At 43.7% G+C, this 20,278-nt stretch overlaps 1 protein-coding gene across 2 annotated transcripts in view; it reads right to left on the reverse strand.

Annotated features, from left to right (window-relative positions):
- Window positions 1-18,346, reverse strand: part of ADGRE1 (adhesion G protein-coupled receptor E1) — a 49,934-nt gene extending 31,588 nt beyond the window's left edge. The window contains exons 1-7 of one of the 2 annotated variants that reach the window (XM_007169077.2): window positions 18,284-18,346; window positions 15,034-15,096; window positions 11,284-11,316; window positions 6,811-6,957; window positions 2,956-3,111; window positions 2,713-2,832; window positions 889-1,035 (exon numbers count right to left, since the gene is read on the reverse strand). In XM_007169077.2, the coding sequence (XP_007169139.2) occupies window positions 889-1,035; window positions 2,713-2,832; window positions 2,956-3,111; window positions 6,811-6,957; window positions 11,284-11,316; window positions 15,034-15,096; window positions 18,284-18,314 (697 nt within the window). In that variant the 5' untranslated portion in view covers window positions 18,315-18,346. Of the gene's footprint in view, window positions 1-888; window positions 1,036-2,712; window positions 2,833-2,955; window positions 3,112-6,810; window positions 6,958-11,283; window positions 11,377-15,033; window positions 15,097-18,283 lie in introns of those variants that run through there. The other variant, XM_007169078.2, reaches the window with a different exon arrangement.
- Window positions 18,347-20,278: the final 1,932 nt, after the last annotated feature.

Below are 20,278 nucleotides of genomic sequence, written 5' to 3' on the forward strand. Positions count from 1 at the left end.
TTCTGTCTGGCTCTGGAATTTTTGCATGACAGCTTTCCAGGCTGTCTTGCATCTCAGAGACTGGAAATTTGGTGATTAAATTGATATCTGTCCTGCACAAGCCCACCCTGAGTTACCAGCAGGTGTAGCCTCATTCAGAGGCAGCAGATCATGGTGGCTGAGTTATGAAGTCACGCTAGGCATAGTTCTACCATGACTCTCTTATTTCCTTTCTATCTGACCTTGGGAGAGATGATTCCACCACAATGGAGGCTCAGTTTCCTCATCTATAATATGGGTATAAAGTACCACTGATAGCATCAGGTTGTTGGGACGACTGAATGAGCACATATATGGAAGAGCTTAGTGCCTTGGCTGGGATCCTGACTTCAGGACTGTGTACGTGCTGTTCCCCCCTCCTGGAACACCCTTCCCCAGATTACCCGTATCTCACTCCCTTCAGGTCTTTTCTCAAATATCAACTTCTCAGCATGGCCTTTCCCTACCACGCTGTTAAAACTACAACTTCACCCTCGAGTATTCCTTACCCACCTGTCCTGCCTTCTTTGTCTTCATGTCCTTTAACTACCCCTGACACACAATATGTCCATGAACGTATTTTGTTTGCTCCCTGTCGCTCCCCACACTGGATGATAAGTTCCATGAGAACAAGTATTTTTGCCTGCATTACACACTGCTGTATCCTCCATCCCTGGAAGAGTGCTTGGCATGTAGTAGGTGTTCAGGAAGTGTTTGTTGAATGAATGCATGAATGAATGAATGATTATTGGCTTCAGCTTTGCAGATGAGGGCTTTGAATTCAGCTGAGACCCACCTCAAATCCTCCCCCACCACTGCTGTCTTTGCAAACAGATTGGACTTGATTCCCCAAGAGACCTATGAACCTACCTTCACAAGTCTCTCCCAGGCCCTGGAAACTCATCTTTCCCCTGCTGGATTCAAATCCTGGGTTGCAGACACAAGAGTAGCTTCCAAGACTGTTGTGGCAAGTTGAATGCTCTGGGCAAGTTCTGGGATCAGCACATTCGTCCACATCTGGTGAGTGGAAATGGAAACTCCAGTCAAGGCAGAGGAAGCAGCGAGGATAGGAGACTGCAATCAGGAGATTCACTCCACCTGTTCTCCACCTGATGCTCCCCAACACCCAGACTTTCCCCTTCTCTCTAACATCCTTGTAGGTAAGCATGGTCTTGAGAATAATGCTGGTCAACCGTATGCAAGCAAAAGGGTGGCAAATAGTCTCAAGCCACAATGATCATAGATTGCATAAATGGCTGTCATCCTTTACTCCTCCCTGTGTCCACAACTTGGGATGAGGTTTGTGCCGTACCATGAGACATTGCCACTCCTCTCTTTAAAATGTGGAGTTTGTTTCCCCAGCCCTTGACTGTAGCTGGCTCTATGACTTGCATTGGTCAATAAATATGGCAGAAGCAATGTGGTGCCAGTTCCAAACTTAGACCTCGAGAAACTTACTTGCTTCTGCTCATACTTTGGACCCCTTGCCTCTGCCATATGAACAAACCCCAAGTTAATTTAAAAAAAAAGAAAAATAAGACAAGGTGCAAGAGAGTTGGATCATCCCAGATGAGCCCCAGATATGTGAGACAGCCCAGCCAAGATCAGCAAAGCTGACCCACAGCTGTCCACAAACACTTGAACAAGCCCAGTGGAGACCCAAAGAACTGATCAACAGAGCCCAACCTAAACTGCCAACATGTGGAATCCAGAACTAAACAAATGGTGGTTGTTTTAACCACCAACTTCTGGGGTGATTTGTTACTCAGCAATAGCTAACTGCTACAAATAGATCAGAAAGTCAGAGATAACTTCAAATATCTCTAACTCCAAACCAAGGGGGTATGTTGAGGGCTTGATCACTCCATGCCTTGCTTGATAGAGTCACCCTCCCTTTAAATAAATAATAGTGCTGCAGCAAACTCAGGAAGATGGAGCCCTTGTCCCTTGGTGAGAATATTCTGGCTGCAGTGCAGAGGATAGATTCAAGGGATCAACGCTAGAAAAAGGGAGAGACTAGTGAGGAGGCTGTTGCAATAAGGATGAAACCTAAACCAAGGATGGAAAAGAGTGAAGAGATTCAAGACATATTTAGCAGGCATTTTGCCCAATGACATGATGACTGATTTAATATGGAAGGGGAGGGAGGATCAAGAATAACTCTCAGGTCTTCATTCAAATACCTTTCAGGGAAAAGTTCTGAAGTTTGGGTCTGAGCTCTCCCCAGGACAGAGTTTATCTCAGTGCTACTGACACTTCGGACCAGATCATTCTTGGCTGTGGGAGGCTGTTCTGTGCATTGGAGGATGTTCAGCAGGATCTCTGGTCTCTACCCACCAGTTGACAGTAACACAAACCACCCACCTCCACCACCAGTTGTGACAACCAAAAATATCTCCAGACACTGTCAATATCTCCCCCCCACAGGGTGGTGAGTGAATCACTCTAAGGATAGAGCCCCCCGTTACTCTCAAGTACTGCCTGACCCACTGCTTAACTCATAGTAGACCCTCAACGGGAGTTCAAATTCAAGTTCTTCTACTTAATAGCTGTGTATTCTTGGACAAATGACTTTACCTCTCTGAGCCTCGACTGGATTATTTCTAAAATGAGGATCATAATCCCTGCCCCATAGGATCACTATATGAAGTTCTTAATTAATCGAGTAGGTAAAGAAGATCAGGTTCTCTATACCTTCACAGCTGGAGTTGTTAGAGGTGAATCCAACTTGGCAGCTGCACCTGTAGCTTCCCAAAGAGTTGGTACACTCAGAGTGCTCTGGGCAGACCCCGCTGTAGAGGCATTCATTAATGTCTGAGGAGCAGTGGAGGACATTGGGGGGACAAAAGATTAGGTGTCTATGGTTAGAAACACAGGTACCCAACTCAATAGGCGCTGTCCACCAAAGACCCATGCCTGAGATCCTGAGCGCATTACCTGTACAGGTGAAATGACCTGGCTTTCCTGGGTTCCAGTTATTTCCAGTGGGAGAAGAGAAACCAGACAAACAGTTGCACTTATACCTCCCCGGCAGGTTTCTGCAGATTGAGTTAGGACCACATGGTGGGTGGCTTTGAGAACATTCATCTATATCTGGAGAGAAAAAGAGTCAGAGTGTTACAAATTTTCTTCATCTTGTGAAACACTTTGTATTTTCCAAAGTTGGTTGAAACAATGTCTTCCATCCCATATGCCCTTAATTCAATGCCCTTTCATTGGTATTCCCTCCATCAAGCCCTGGGGTCTATATTTCCTCCCCTTGAATCTGAGCATGCTTGTGACTATGGTGGTGGTGACACTAGGTCCTAAATATACCATGTAAGTCATAAAAATGTCACACACTTCCACCTTGTTCTCTTGAGATGCTCATGCTTGACTCAGCCGCCACACTGTGAGGAAACTCAACCAGCCATGAAAAAGCAGCCCATGTGGAGAGGAACTAAGACCTCCAGCCCACAGCCCTGGCAGAGCAGCCAGCCAACAGCCAGCACCAGCTCGCCATTCTTGTGAGTGAGCCCCCTGCAAAGTGGATCCTCTAGCCCCCAGTTGAGCCGACTCAACTAACAATGTGTAGAACAAAGTCAAGTCATCCTCAGCAAACTCAGTCCAAATGGAAGATTCATTCATGAGCAAAATAAATGATTGCTGGTGTTTTAATACACAAAGTTTGCTGCTCCCCAGCAATAGATAACCAGAACAGTTTCCAAACCCACCTCTAGGTATTTACTCATTGAAGCACCCATAGAATTGTGCAGTCATGGTACCATGGGGTGGTCCTCCCCTAATCTCCTTCAGCCCTACTCTGTCAAGTCACCCTAAATAAACACTTATGATGCACTTGTCGTGCAAATAGAACTTAAAGGCAAGTATCCTATAGCTCCGTCCCAGCAAACTGTGCCTCTCCTAGAGAGAAATCTGCACCTGCCACTATATATCAAGATAAGATCACAGGAATGTTCGTTCCAGCTTTAAGTAATGAAACATTAGAAAGACCTAGTGTCCATCAATTGCAGGGTGATTAGGTCTGGAGTTGACATAAAGAATAAGGTAGCATGGTCCTTCATTTGACAAATATCTATCAAATATTCACAATGTGTTAGGTACCACAGGTCAAAGACATAGAGCAGACAAGATCCTTGCTGTAGTATCTACAATTTTGTAGACGAGGAATGATGCTCTCACCCCTTATTTAAAAACAAGGGACCAACAAGACTACTGTGCTTACTGAATAACCCATGAACTGTAGCCTAAAGATTTTAAAAAGTATGTTTGTACAGATGGCCAATGAAAAGATGCTCAACATCACTAATTATTTGAGAAATGCAAACCAAAACTACAATGAGGTACCACCTCATACCAGTCAGAATGGCCATCATAAAAAGTCTACAAACAACAAAGGCTGGAGAGGGTGTGGAGAAAGGGGAACCCTCCTACATTGTTGGTGGGAATGTAAATCACTGCTGCCACTATGGAGAACAGTATGGCAGTTCCTCTTAAAAACTAAAAATAAAGTTGCCATATGATCCAGCAATTCCACTCCTGGGCATATATCTGGACAAAATCATAATTTGAAAAGATACATGCACCCCAATATTCATAGCAGCACTGTTTACAATAGCCAAGACATGGAAGCAACCAAAATGTCCATAAACAGATGAATGGATAAAGAAGATGTGGTCCATATGTACAATGGAATATTACTCAGCCATGATAAAGAATGAAATAATGCCATTTGCAACATGTGGATGTACCTAGAGATTATCATACTATGTGAAGTCAGACAGAGAAAGACGAATACCGTATGATACCACTTTTATGTGGAATCTAAAATATGACACAAATGAATTTATTTCCAAGCCAGAAATAGACTCCCAGACATAGAGACCAGACTTGTCATTGCCAAGGGAGTGGAGGGGAGGATGGAATGTGAGTTTGGGATTAGCAGATGCAAAGTATTGCACATAGGATGGATAAACAACAAGGTCCTACTGTACAGCACAGGGAAATATATTCAATATCCTGTAATAAACGATAATGGAAAAGAATCTGAAATATATATATATATATATATATATATATATATATATATATATATATATACACACACACACACATATACACAGACACACATATACATATATATACATATATATATATATAACTGAATCATTTTGCTGTACAGCAGAAACTAACACAACATTGTAAATCAACTACACTTCAATAAAAAATAATTTTTTTTAAAAGTATGCTTGGGGCTTCCCTGGTGGCGCAGTGGTTGAGAATCTGCCTGCTAATGCAGGGGACACGGGTTCGAACCCTGGTCTGGGAAGATCCCACATGCCGCGGAGCAACTAGGCCCGTGAGCCACAACTACTGAGCCTGTGCGTCTGGAGCCTGTGCTCCGCAAAGGGAGAGGCCGCGACAGTGCGAGGCCCGCGCACCGCGATGAAGAGTGGCCCCCGCTTGCCACAACTAGAGAAAGCCCTCGCACAGAAACGAAGACCCAACACAGCCAAAAATTTTTAAAAAATTAATAAAAAGTATGTTTGGGGCTCCGTGGGAACTATAATAATACAAATCAGTTATCTTGTTCAGAGCTCAGCAAATGATTTACAGCCCATAAGTCAAATCCAGCCTGCCACCTGTTTGTATAAATAAAGTTTTATTAGAACACAGCCCCACTCATTTATTTATGTATCATCTATGGCTGCTTTTGCACTACACCTGGAGTACTAAGTAGTCAAGAGAGATCATTCAGCCAGCAACCTCCAAAATATTTACTATCTGGCCCCTTACAGAAAAAGTTTGCAGACCCCTGCAAACTATGTCAGAGGCATAGTCGGACCTTTACAGTCAAGAGGAGAGTTTGGGTCTAAATATAAGGACTAAAAACCAAAAACTTAGCTTATTCTGGGAATTATTTTAGTTTCTATTATTTATGTTAATAGTAGCTCTTGGGACTGTACATGTGCCTAGCACACTGCATACACTACTGCATATAATCTCAAATATCCTTTAATGTAGGTACTCTTACACTCCCATTTTACAGATGGAAATAGTGAGGCTTAGAGAGATTAAATACAATTTCCCAACGCTTCACAACTGGACTGTGGCAAATAGGTAAGTGGTTGAGAGATCGCTGTTACACTCAAAAAGACCTGGGTTTGAATTCCAATTTGACTGATCCTAAAGAAGTCATTTCAGTTCTCCAAGCCTCGGTCTTCTCACCTGTATGGTGGAGATCATCACAACGACTACACTTGACATAATGTGAAAATGCACATAAAGCCCTTCACACAGGGCCTGGCACTCAGTACATGCAGAAATTCTTGTGATTTGCATGGAGAGGCGACCAGAAGGAAATCAGTGGTTATTTCTGGATATTGACAAATAGCATAATTTTGTTTCTTTTTATTCTAACACTTGTCTCTAATCATTGGAGGTTTTTGTGACCAGGAACAGAAAGAAAGAAAGAGAGAGAGAGAGAGAGAGAGGGAGAGTGAGAGGGGGGAGGGGGAGGGAGGGAGGGAGGGAGGAAGGAAGGAAGGAAGGGATTAAGAAAGAAAAGAAAGAAAGAAAGAAAGAAAGAAAGAAAGAAAGAAAGAAAAAGAAAGAAAGAAAGAAAAGAAGGAAGGAAGGAAGAAAGAAAGAAAGAAAGGGAGAGACAGGGAGGGAAGGAGGGAGGAAATAACGCTTGGGAAAAAAGAAAAAGTGCCTACATCTGCTGCCCAACCAGCTTCCAGCTGATTTTCCAACCAAATGCTAGGGGATTTTGAGGGGGCATGAACTCACCTTTGCATTCCACTCGTGGATCCCTGAACTTCGTCAGTCCATTGCTGGACAGGAAGCCTTTTTTGCAAGTACAGTAGTAACTTGTTGAAGTGTTGGTGCAGGTTGCGTACGCCGGACACATGGTGGTATCTGCACACCCATTCATATCTAGGCAATGGAGAAGAAAGGATTTGGGTTAGAGCACCGAGTGGGGCTGCAAGGGAAGCCAGCGCAAGAGAAGGAAGGTGACTGTTATGGGTTGAATTGTGTCCCCCCTCCCTCCCAAAATGTTGAAGTTATTGAAGTCCTAAACGCTGGTCCCTGAGAATGTGATCTTATTTGGAAATAGAGTCTTTGTGAATGTAATTAAGACCTAAATTAAGATGAGATTATACTGGAGCAGGGTGGTCCTTTAATCTGATATGACTGGTGTCTTTCTAAGCACAAGAGGCGAGGCACAGAGACAGGGAGAACAGCACGTGATGATGGAGGCAGAGATCAGAAGAATGCATCTACAAGCCAAGGACCACCAATCCTGACCGGCAACACCAGAAGCTAGGAGAGCTTGGAATAGATTCTCCCCTACAGCCTTCAGAGAAAACACCTTTATTTCAGACTTCTGGCCTCCAGAACTGTGAGAGGATACATTTCTGTTGTTTTAAGCCACCTGGTTTGTGGTAATTTCAGCAGCCCTGGGAAACTGATACAGCCGCCAAGGGAGCTCAGTGAAGGACCTTATAGACCCCAGACCCTTGCTGCTCCAAGTGTGGTCCACAGACCAGCAGCAGCAGCATTGATTGGCAGTTTGATGGACATGCAAAATCCCAGGCCCCGCCACCAACCTACTAAATCACAAGCTGCATCTGAGCAAGATCCTCAGGTGATTTGTGTGCACATGAAAGTATGAGAAGCGCTGCCCTGGATACTTGCTACTCCAAGTGGGGTCCACAGACCAGTAGCATCTGCCTCATCTGGGATTCCCAAGAGATCTTGGGAAATCAGATGCTGATTCGGGTCTCGGGATGGACCTAAGATTCTGCATTTTTAACAAGTCCCTGAATGAGCATCAGAGCTCTAGACAGAAGAGTTATGAGCGAACATTACAGCCCTGCAACTAATTTTATTGCAGCCCCTGCTGACATCTTGATTTTAGCCCAGTAGGACTCATTTCGGACTTCTGACCTCCGGAGCCGTAAGATAATGTTTTTGTTATTTTAATCCACCAAGTCTATGGGGATTTGTTAAGGCAGCCACAGAAAACGAATCCAGTTCCCATTATACAGCTGTGGAAAACTGAGGGTCAGAGATGTTCAGTGACTTGCCCAAGGACACACAGCTGGTGAGAGGCGGCAGCAGGCCTGTCAAAATCCAAAGCACGTGGTTTTCACTACTGCTAGGCAAGAAGAGGTGGGTCTGGCTGGAAACGCAATAAATCTTCAGGCAATTTCTAAGACAATTCTATGCAAAAACTTTTGCAATTGGTTGTTTCAAGTCTGTTGTCCTGACAGACTGGGAGCTCCCAGAAGGCAGGGGTTTGTGTCTGTCTCACTTACTGCTGTGTCCCGAGTGCATAGTGGGTGCTCGGTAATGAAGACCTCACTGAGAAGGTAACATCTGAGCAAAGACCTAAGGGAGCTGAGTGAGTGAGCTATGAAACTATTTAAGGCAGAGGAAACAGCAAGTGCAAAGGTCCTGTGGCAGGACCATGCCTAGTGATGTCATGGAATTACAAGACGGGTGTGGTTGGAGCAGAGTGGATGACGGGTGCGTAGGAGGAGGTGATATGACAAAATCATGTAGGAACTGCTGGACCTTTGTAAGACTTCAGCTTTTTATCAGAGACAGATGGGAGCCATGGGAGAGTTTGAGCAGAGGAGGAATACAGCATCACTTAGGTTTTAACATGATCCTTCTGGCCACTGGTTGGAGGATGAACTGTATCGGAGCAGAGGTAGGATGACCAGGTAGGAAGCAACTGCACTTGTCCAGGTGAGCGATGATGGTGGATACAGCCCAGGTGGGAACAGTGGCGCGCATAAGATTCTGGGTTTATTCAGAAGGTAATGCTAACGGCATTTGCCGATGGATTGGATGTGGGATGTAATAGAAAGAGAGAAGTCAACAAAAGTGCCCCCATCTTATTAGTGGGATGGGAAATCATGGGAAAGCTCTTTATAAAGTGCTGCAAAAACTAAAGGGACAGATTTTCATTACTAAGGTCTTGAGAGCCAGACTCTTAGCTGCCTGCACTCTGCCTTGTTTATTTCCCTTCCCTGCCCTATGCCTCAGATTGTAACTCTCTTCTCATTTCCAGCTTCCTCTTTCTTCTACAAAGGCAACATTTCTTTTTGCAGATTTACTGTGTATTACCATTTGTGATCTCTCAACTCTGAGTTTCCCATTACTTTCTTTCTTCCTCTAGCTCAATCTCTCAGGACTCAAATCCACCCCAAACCAGAATAGCAACACGGTCCTATGTGACCGGCCACCTGCCAGCTTCTCTGGCTCATCTTCTACCTGGTCCCACCAGCCACACTCACCTTTGCTCAGTTCTCCAAATTCTTTCTGGCCTGCAGATCTTGAGACTTGTCAGAATCGTGTGAGCCAATTCCTTACAATAAATATTTACGTATACTTATATGTAGCTATCCATTCTATTGATTCTGTTTCGCTGGATAACCCTGACAAATACAAACACCTACTATATGCCAGGCAATATTCTAAGCCCTGTGGATTCAGCACAGGAACAAGACATACAAAATTCCCCACCTTCACAGAGATGATAATCTGATGAGGCATACAATGTCAAAAATAGGGTAGTCACTGAGAAGATAACTCATGAGCTGTAGCATAGAGAAGGTGAGGGAGGAAGCCATGTATATATAGGGAGCAAAAGATTCCAGGCAGAAGGAACAGCACATGCAAAGGCCCTGGGGCAGGACAGTGCCTGGAGTGTTGCAGGAACAGCAAAGAAACCCGGGTGGCTGGAGCAGAGTGAGCAAGGGAGAGAGAGGGAGGAGGGGAGGGCAGGGAGGAGACAGGGCAGGTCATGCAGGACTTTGTGTGCAGCAGGGAGGACTCAGACTTTTGCCCTGAGGGAGGAGGGAGCCCTGGAGGGCTGTGGGCAGAGGTGGGGCGGGACCTGACTCAGGGGCTCACAGGCGACCTCTGGCCATTCTTAGAAGGGCAAGGAAACAGGAGACCAGGGCAGAAGCCACGTCAACTATCCAACTGAGACATACACATGATCCTCAACCGTGAGCAAAACATCTTAATAGATGGTCACTTAATTGACCAACATAGAAAATGAGACTCAAGGAGGCAAAGAGACTTTAAAAAATATTAACTACAACTACCATTTCCTAGGTGTCTTCCATGTGCTGAGCCCCTCCCTTAGATGTTCTGCAGTCTTCACGATAATGCTTTGAGGCGAGATGACCAAGCCATCCTGGTTTTCCCACGACTTTCCTGGTGTTAGCACTCAAAGTCCAGCATCCTGGGAAACACCTCTTCCCTCCAGTCTGGGGCAAGCCAGGATAGTGGGTCACCCTACTTCAAGGTAAACGTTAGGACTCCTTTCTACAGATGTGGAAAGGGAGGCCCAAGAGAGTTTGTAAAACCGTTCCCAGGTCACACCACGAGTCAGAATGCAAGAGAGAGCCAAGCAGAGTGGACAGATGTTAGGGGGGAGACCGGCTCATCCTCCTGGCTGTGCTCCACCACTGGCTACCAGCTTTGGCGCAGCTGCAGCTGAGCCAAGAAGAACCAGTTAATTTGTGATGCTTGGAGGAGGAGAGAGAGGAGGAAGGGGGGAAGGAAGAGGGGGACAGGGAGGAAGAAGAGGGAGGGGAGGAAGAAGGGAGAGGAGAAGAGGGAGGAGGAGGATGAAGAGGAGGGAGAGGGAGTGGAAAGGGGGAGGGGGAGTGGAAAGGGGAGGGGGAGGGGGAAGGGGAGGGGGAGGAGAAAGGGGGAGGGGGAGGGGGAGGGGGAGGGGGAAGGGGGAGGGGAGGGGAGGGGGAAAGGGGAGGGGAAGGGGAAATGGGGAGGGGGAGGGGAGGGGGAAAGGGAGAGGGGAGGGGGAGGGGAGGGGAAAGGGGGAGAGGGAGGGGAAAGGGGGAGGGGAGGGGAAAGGGGGAGGAGGAGTAGGAAGAGGGCTAACATAATTGAGCACTTACTATGTTCCAAGTATCGACTAAGCACTGCCTATATCTTCCCTCATTCCACCCTCATTAAACCCCTGTGGGATTAACTCCCCTCACTCATTTTCGTGGAACTGAAGCCTTGGGTAATTTACCGAGATACCCGAGATCCCCATGGCGATGAGCCCTGGAACCAAGATTCGAGCCCAGGAAGCGTGACTCCACAGCCCACCTCATAACAACTCCACATGGAACTGAGTCATCACTACTTTACTCCATTAGGTAGGGGTTGTCATTAATCAGGTGACAAAACCGAGTGACAGAGGCATTTGCCCAAGGTGGGGGAGTCTCTTACCAAAATTTGTCGACAACCGCCGCGTCCGCTCACCTGCAAGGAAAGAGAAGTCGATGGATCCCTTTGAGATCTGGCCATGACCCATCCTTTCAAACCAGGTTCCCTTTCTCTGTGGGTAACAATGATCACAGTGGTGAGTTATGAAAGAGGGAGTGAGGATGTGAAGACGAAAACCAGCCTCTTCCTGGGGATTTACCACCATCAGCTCACGAGTTCTTCACACCTTGCCAAGTAAGAAAGGATGGGATTCCAATGTTCATGGAAACACTTTTTATAAGAGCCAAGACATGGAAGCAACCTAATGTCCATGGACAGATGAATGGATAAAGAAGATGTGAGATAGATATATATACACATACACATACAATGGAATATTACTCGGTTATAAAGAAGAATGAAATAATGTCATTTGCAGCAACATGGATGGACCTAGAGATTATCAAATTAAGTGAAGTAAATCAAAGACAAATATCATATGATATCACTTATATGTGGAATTTTTAAAAAATGATACAAATGAACTTATTTACAAAAGAGAAATAGACTCAGATATAGAACACAGACTTATGGTTACCAAAGGGGAAAGGTGGCAGGGGGAAGAGATAAATTAGGAGTTTGGGATTAACATAGACACACTACTATATATAAAACAGGTAAACAACAAGGACCTACTGTATAGCACAGGGAACTATATTCAATTTCTTGTAATAACCTATAATGGAAAAGAATCTGAAAAAGAATATATGTACACGTGTGTGTGTGTGTGTGTGTGTGTGTGTATAAAACTGAATCACTTTGCTGGACACCTGAAACTAACACAACATTGAATATTAACTATACTTCAATTTTTAAAAACAGTTAAAAGAAAGGGGGGTGGGGGGAATTCTCTGGCGGTCCAGTGGTTAGGACTCCATGCTTCCCCTGCAGGGGGCATGGGTTTAAGCCCTGGTCAGGGAACTAAGATCCCTCATGCTGCGCGGTGAGGCCAAAAAAAAAAGTTTTAAAAATATGGGTGGAGGGGGCTCTCTCAGCCGCTCTCGGCCCTACCCCCATCCAATTTACCTGATTGGCATTGCATCCCCCCCCCCCCCCACCGGCTCGCTGACCTAGAAGTATTGCCTGACAGATGCAGGAGTGTAATGGCCTCTGAGCAGGTGAACCTCTGTGGTGTAATTCACACTCCAGAGCTCCCCCTGGGATCAGGCTGTGGCTGAAACTCTCCTGAAACACCTTCTGAGTGGTTGGTTCTTCCCCTATCCAATCCTGCTTCCCTCCCGCCCCGACAAGTGTCTCCTGAGAGCCCTTCCTTAATAAATTACTCACACAAGAATCCTCACCTCAGACTCTGCTTCTATAGAAATTAACCAAAAGCAGGTGGTGATCCTTATTTTTGTTTCTTTGGGTTTTTAAAAAAATTTTTTTATTGAGGTATAGTTGATCTACAATGTTGTATTAGTTTCGGGTGTACAGCAAAGTGATTCAGTTCATATACATACATACATATATATATATATATATATATATATATGTATATATATATATATATATATATATATATATATATATATTCTTTTTCAGATTCTTTTCCATTATAGGTTATTCCAAGATATTGAATACAGTTCCCTGTGCTATACAGTAGGATCTTGTTGCTTATCTATTTTATATATAGTGCTGTGTATCTGTTGTTTCATTTGTCTTTATCTTTTTTTAAGAAGGTAATAATTATAGTAAAAAAAATTCAAACAATGCAGAAGTATATAAAATTAAAAGTGAAGATTTCCCTGTGCCCCATCGTTATACCCAGGGGTCACCACTGTCAAAAGCTTAGAGTGACTCCTTCAAGGCTAGGTCCTATTCACAAACTCAATCATGTAAATATAACATTAAATATAAATGAATTTATCAATTCACACAATTTTCTGAACACAAATGGTATCACGCAACATACAGTCCGCTGTGCTGTCCAACACAGTAGCTACTAATCATATATGGCTGTTTACACTGAAATCTATTAAAATTAAATAAAATGAAGCACTGATTCTTCAATTGCAGTAGCCACATTTAAGTTCTCAGTAGCTCCATTGACTAGTGATTACTGTAGATCTAGAACATGTTCATTGTCATAGAAAGTTCTTTTGGACAGCTCTGTCCTACTATTACTTTCTTTTTTTTTTTAATATGCAATATTTTATTTTATTTATTATTTTTTTAACATCTTTATTGGAGTATAATTGCTTTACAATGGTGTGCTAGTTTCTGCCCTATAACAAAGTGAATCAGGCATACATATACATACGTTCCCATATCTCCTCCCTCTTGCATCTCCCTCCCTCCCACCCTCCACTATTACTTTCTTTTTCCTGTAACCAAGAGCAGCAAAATTTGCCAAGTGTTGAAGGTGAGCAATGGGTACATGGGAGTTTGTTATACTATTTTCCCTACCTTTGAACGTTTAAATATTTCTATAATTTAAAAAATTAAGAAAATAATGTTTGGGGCAACTTTCCAAGTCAGTTCACATGACCAAACTTAATTAAGCTTTTTATCAGCTGTATAGCATTCCATTATATCCATGGGCTCTAACTGTGCCCGAGATAGCTAGGTAGCCCAAGATCGAACAAAAACTTCACACTCTCCTTTCCATGGTGTAGAATTGACAGTAGGAGGCAACTACCCTGCCATGGACTACATTTCCCAGCTCACCTTGCATCCAGGTGTGGTCATGTGACCATGAACGGCCGTTGACGTGTGTCACTGCCGAGCCTGGGTTTTAATAATGTGGCTTCGCCGCTGTCTGCAGAGTCTCTGAGATACTAGTATGGCTGAGCCACAAAACAGAAAGCATCTGGGTCCCCGAATCACCACATGTAGGAAAACCACCCACCAGCCAGAAATATCCTCATTGGACTCTTACAAACGAGAATGAAATTTCTTTTTCTTAAGCCACTGACAGTTTGGGGTTTATTTGTTACAGTAGCTTGGGTTGGTCTCACAAATGCAACAATTTATCCAGCCAGTTCCCTGGTGTAAGCATACATTTAGTTTATTCCAAGTTGCTACCATGTTTTTTCCCCCCAGTGGACAAAACACCCCATTCAGAGCCCACACTTCACTGCTGCAAGATGCCATAAGCTGCCCCTACGCCAACACCCACACACCATCTCGGGAGGAACGAGAGTAGGGTGAGGAGATTTGAAAGATTAACTCTTCGTACCATAAAGACTGAGTTTCCCAAATAAGGCTGAGCCAGGAAACTGAGACACTGAGAACACAGAACTGGCCATGTTTCTCCTCCTGGATCCAGCAGGAGCTTGTGTGGAAGATGAGAATACTGAACGAAACATTTAAAAATGCACTTTTTTTCCCCCACGTTGAGTTGTAGTTTAAATAAATCCCATCCCCATCCCCACTGCCCCATCATTCATGAAGCTCTCCTCACACATGCCAAGTAGTATACAACGTTACCTCTTTGGTTTTAAGCTTCACAACATCCCTGTGACACAGTAACCCTCGTTACCTGTATCTCGCAGCTGAGGAAACTGAAGATCAAAGAGGTCGTGTGACTTGTTTGAGGTCACACAGCAAGTTTAAGGCACAAGAGAAAAAGCCTGGGTGGGAACCGGGAGACCTGGATGTTATCCCTTGCTCAGCCATGGACTAGTTTGTGGCAAGTGTCCAGCTGTGGCTCAGCTGCCTGGGTCAGAAGATTCTCCTCCCCACCATGCTGGGCATATAGATTCCCCAACTTACGTCTTGTCATTGGTTCCAGTGAGGGTAATGTGAACATTGCCCAGGTGTATATACCACAACACCCTGTGAAGAAAGAAAAGAAAAAAACACCATGACCCATCAAGAAGCTCTTTGGACTCAACCTGAAAAATTACTCTTGGTGTAGCCTCATAGAAACAGGTTTGATGAGCTTAGATGAAAACCCCAAGTGAGTGACAAGCATACATTATTTTATATAACCTTCACAGCCACCATTCCTGCTTTTCTGCACTTCATTTTTGTTTTCCATTTTGTTTGTATTATCTTCATTTTATTTTTAATTAACAAAGAGTTCCAGATGATTTTCAAAAACATACATTGAGGAAATTCCCTGGAGGTCCAGTGGTTAGGACTCTGCACTTCCACTGCAGGTGACATGGGTTCGATCCCTCATCAGGGAACTAAGGTCCCGCAAGCCGCGCAGCACGGCCAAAAAGAAAAAAAAAAAAAACTAATAAGAACCTACTGTATAGCCCAGGGAACTTTACTCAATATTTTGTAATGGCCTATATTGGAAAAGAATCTAAAAAAGAGTGGATATATGTATATGTATAGCAGATTCACTTTGTTGTACACCTGAAATTAACACAACATTGTAAATCCACTATACCCCAATAAATATTAGAAGAAAAAAACTCCCATACATTGAAACATGCATTCTCAAAAGAAATGATATCTCCCCCCAAGAGCAAAACTTGGTTCTTGGGGAGAGATGAAAAGAATCTTACTCTTCATGTATAAGACACATACAGATATACATATAATATATAAATAAGTATATAGTATATCTGTAGCATTAAATTTTTATCAGAGGGTAAGACAATTTTTTTAACATCTAAAAGGCAGTGCAGTCCCCCAGCATTTAGCTCCTCTCTATCATTACATTGTATCATAATCACCATCATCATCATCATATTATCTTCATCTTCAGCATCACCAACAGTATCACCACCACCATCAATGTTATCATCACCACTCTTTGCTTATTAAGGGCAGAATAGAGTGCCAATGGCCAGCACAAGTGCTGACAGCCCAAAGAAACAAGTCTGCATTTTAGCATTTGAGGTCCGCAAATTACCTGCTCCTTCTAATGAAACCTGCCAGTCGACAAGTCCCACAGACCCAAACTCCCAACTTTCTTATTATCACTAACTGAAATTCTCTTGCTCTTTCATTATTTTAAAGGCAACAGAACATTGTGTTTAAGCATACCAGCGCCAGGGTCAAAATGCTTGGGCTTAAAAATCTGGCTTCGCCAATTACAGACTACGTGGCCTTGGGAAAGTTACTTAATCTCTTTGTGACCAAATTTTCTCCTCAGTGAAATAAGGGAAACGGATCCAATGTACAACACAGAGAAAACCCACGCTTGTTGCTTAGATAAGGTCTCCCATTCTTAGATTTGAACCAAAGACCAAACCTCATGAGACCCGTGAAGGAAACCATGACATGAAAGATAAGCAAGACCAAGAAAAACTGACACCTGAAGAAAAAAAAAATTAAGAGAACAGACAGGATAGCTCCATCTCATTGTTCAGGCCTCAGCACAAACAACACTTCTTCAGAAATACCTTCCCCTGACTTCCCTCTTCTACGTAACCCCCAGTCACACTCTAGGACAATTTTTTTCATAGCGCTTGCCACTCCCTGAAATGCTTTTGTTTATTTGTTATTTGGAGAAGCATAGTTTAGAGATGTACAGACTCTGGATCCAGGATGCCTGTTTTTAAATCCTAGCTCTACCCCTTGCTAGCTAAGTGGTCTTGGGCAAGTTATTTAATCTCTTTTGCCTCATTTTTCTCCTCTGTAAAATGGGACTATTTTATTTTAATTGGGGTATAGTTGCTTTACAATGTTGTGTTAGTTTCTGCTGTACAGCGAAGTGAATCAGCTATATGTATACATATATCCCCTCTTTTTTGGATTTCCTTCCCATTTAGGTCACCACAGAGCACTGAGTAGGGTTCCCTGTGCTATGCAGTGTTCTCATTAGTTATCTATTTTATACACAGTAGTGTATATCTGTCAAACCCAATCTCCCCATTCATCCCACCCCCACCCTTTCCACCCCTTGGTGTCCATACGTTTGTTCTCTACGTCTGTGTCTCTATTTCTGCTTTGCAAATAGGTTCATCTGTACCATTTTTCTAGATTCCACATACATGCGCTAATATACGATATTTGTTTTTCTCTTTCTGACTTACTTCACTCTGTATGACAGTCTCTAGGTCCATCCATGTCTCTACAAATGACCCAATTTTGAAAGTAAAAACAAGAATAAACAAATGGGACCTAATGAAACGTAAAAGCTTTTACACAGCAAAGAACACCATAAACAAGACAAAAAGACAACCCTCAGAATCGGAGAAAATATTTGCAAATGAAGCAGCTGACAAGGGATTAACCTCCAAAATATACAAACAGCTCATACAGCTCAATATCAAAAAAACAAACAACCCAATCAAAACATGGGCAGAAGACCTAGACATTTCTCCAAAGAAGACATACATATGTCCAAGAAGCACATGAAAAGATGCTCAACATCATTAATTATTAGAGAAATGTAAATCAAAACTACAATGAGGTATCACCTCACACCGGTCAGAATGGCCATCATCAAAAAAATCTACAAACAATAAATACTGGAGAGGGTGTGGAGAAAAGGGAACCCTCTTGCACTGTTGGTGGAATGTAAATTGATACAGCCACTATGGAGAACAGTATGGAGGTTCCTTGAAAAACTAAAAATGGAACTACCATATGACCCAGCAATCCCACAACCCTGAGAAAATGGGACTATTAATGACCCAATATCAGAGGCATTTAGTGTAGATTGAATACATTCTCTATTTGAGGAACTTAGAACGGTGCTACTTGGGAGGTTGCTAGTGGCTTCCTTTCTTCGTATCTCCTCCCGCCGGTATGTCAGCCTCACAGGGGCAGTAACCTGTCTGTTTGTTCACTGCTCTATTCTCAGTGCCTAAAACAGCACCCAGCATACAGTGGGTACTCAGGAAATACATGTCAACTGAATGACTATAACGAAACTCTTCCTTGACAGATGAATTCCCTGAGCCGACTGATTTTGGTCAAAGGTTCCCCAGTGAAGATGTTTGCAGTGTCCAGCCTAGAATTACGATCTCTTGGCTGGACGGTCGAGGCCCTCCCTTTTCCTTACAGTCTATTTCCAGTGCAGGCTCTCCCCAGACCCCCTATTCAGGCTCATACGCACCCCAAAAGAGGAGAAAACGGAAGCTCCACATCGTGCAGGTTCTGTCATTCAGTGAAGAGCGCTTTCTCGCTGTTCCCAGGGTTCTCAGTAACAGGGGGTGTGGGGAGAGGGGAAGGGCAGAGCCAGAATTGCTCAACACAGCCAGGGCATCATGGTCCTTTTTGCTGAGTCGCCTCCACTCATAAAGGACAGTCTGACAAACCTCTCATCCTCTCCTTTCTCCACAGTGAAGAGAAGTTTGTCTGGCTGATGGGTCCCTGTGTGGGTCTATCTCCCTCTCTCTCTCTCCTTCCTTCCTACTCACTTTTTTCTTCCCCCAGCAACATCTATGTCCCATCTCTCATCACCTTATTTTATTGCACCCAATAATAAATAAGCTTCCACTACCCAATGAAGCAAGCCCCAAACTCAATGGTCTCCTCCCAGCCTGCCCCATACAAACCATCATCAGAGCCCTCAGGTACCAGGCAGTGTGCTAAACACATTTCCAATAAAATTTAATTTCACCGTCATGTCAACATCGTATACTAGGGATTCTTACCCTCACCTATTTCACCAAAAAACTACAATTAAAATGGAAACCAAGGCTTAGAGAGGAGATGTGACTTGTCCAAGATTACCTGGAGCCAAGCTTTGAATCCGGGACCCTCTGACTCCAAGGTCTAGAGCTTTCACCATTTCATTTGCCTTTAGCTCCCCATGATATCTGATCACTGGACAGTGACACACCCCATTCCCAGCACTGCCCCCAAATCAACCCAACACACATACACACACACAAACACACACACACGTGCCATCTCATAAACACGGTGGTCTAGGAATGTCTTAGTTAGGGTCCTCCAGATGCAGATGCTCAGACAAGGATTCTCGTGAAAGTAGTTCATCAGGGAGCTGACCCTACAAAACTCCAGCTGGGGATGGGGGAAGTGAGAGAGGGAAGGGAAAGAGCCTGCAGTGAGTGTTATCAAGCAAGTTACCCAGTAAGAAACTGAAACTTAATGTGGCTGGGAGCCTCTGGAAGGTAACCTAGAGCACACTCTTCAGAGTTATCCCAAATGTCAGGGGAGGGAGTTGGGGTATTTATCCACCAGTTACTGTCAGTCACTGATTGAGGCTTGTGTCAACCCAAGACCTCGCCTCCAAGCAGATAGAATGGGGTCCAGTTCATAACCCTGTTGATAACAAAATGCAGTGGCTGGCACATGTCAGTCTAGTGTGCCCTAAGAGTTGAAGGTCACAGGTGTGGGCGGGCACCAAGAACACCTGCTCCAAGCCAAAACTTAGGTGCAAAGACCAGCCCCAAGTTCTTGGGAAGAAGAGCCCCACTTGTTTTTATATTCTCCTTTTTTGCTCTGTGCAAGGCAAAATATCCACTTTGGACTTATGATCGCTGAAGCAGATTCATCAGTGGTTCCGTCTGTTCATCAGGAGACCCCACCCAGTGAGGCTGCAATTAAGAGCCAGCACAGAAATACAGTAAAGTTCACCAAGAAGGAAGATAAATGGAGCTATGTTAAGAGAAGCTCTGGAGGATAAACACAGACTCTATAGCACCAGGTCGCCAGGGGTCCAAATCTTGTCTCCACTGCTTGCTAGTTATGTGTGGTCCTGGGCAAGTTTTTTTTTAATTTTTATTGAAATATAGTTGATTTACAATGTTGTGTTAGTTTCAGGTGTACAGCAAAGTGATTCAGGTGTACAGCAAAGTGATTCAGATATATATATATATATATATATATATATATATATATATATATATTCATTTTTTTGCATTCTGTTCCATTATAGGTTATTGCAAGATATTGAGTATAGTTCCCTGTACTATACAGTAGGTCCTTGTTGTTTATCTATTTTATATATAGTAATGTGTATCTGTTAACCCCAAACTCCTAATTTATCCCTCCCCTCCCTTTCCCCTTTGGTAACTATAAGCTTGTTTTCTATGTCTGTGAGTCAATTACTGTTTTGTCAATAAGTTCATTTGTATCATTT

Source organism: Balaenoptera acutorostrata, chromosome 2, assembly GCF_949987535.1.
Source record: "Balaenoptera acutorostrata chromosome 2, mBalAcu1.1, whole genome shotgun sequence".
NCBI lineage: Eukaryota > Metazoa > Chordata > Mammalia > Artiodactyla > Balaenopteridae > Balaenoptera > Balaenoptera acutorostrata.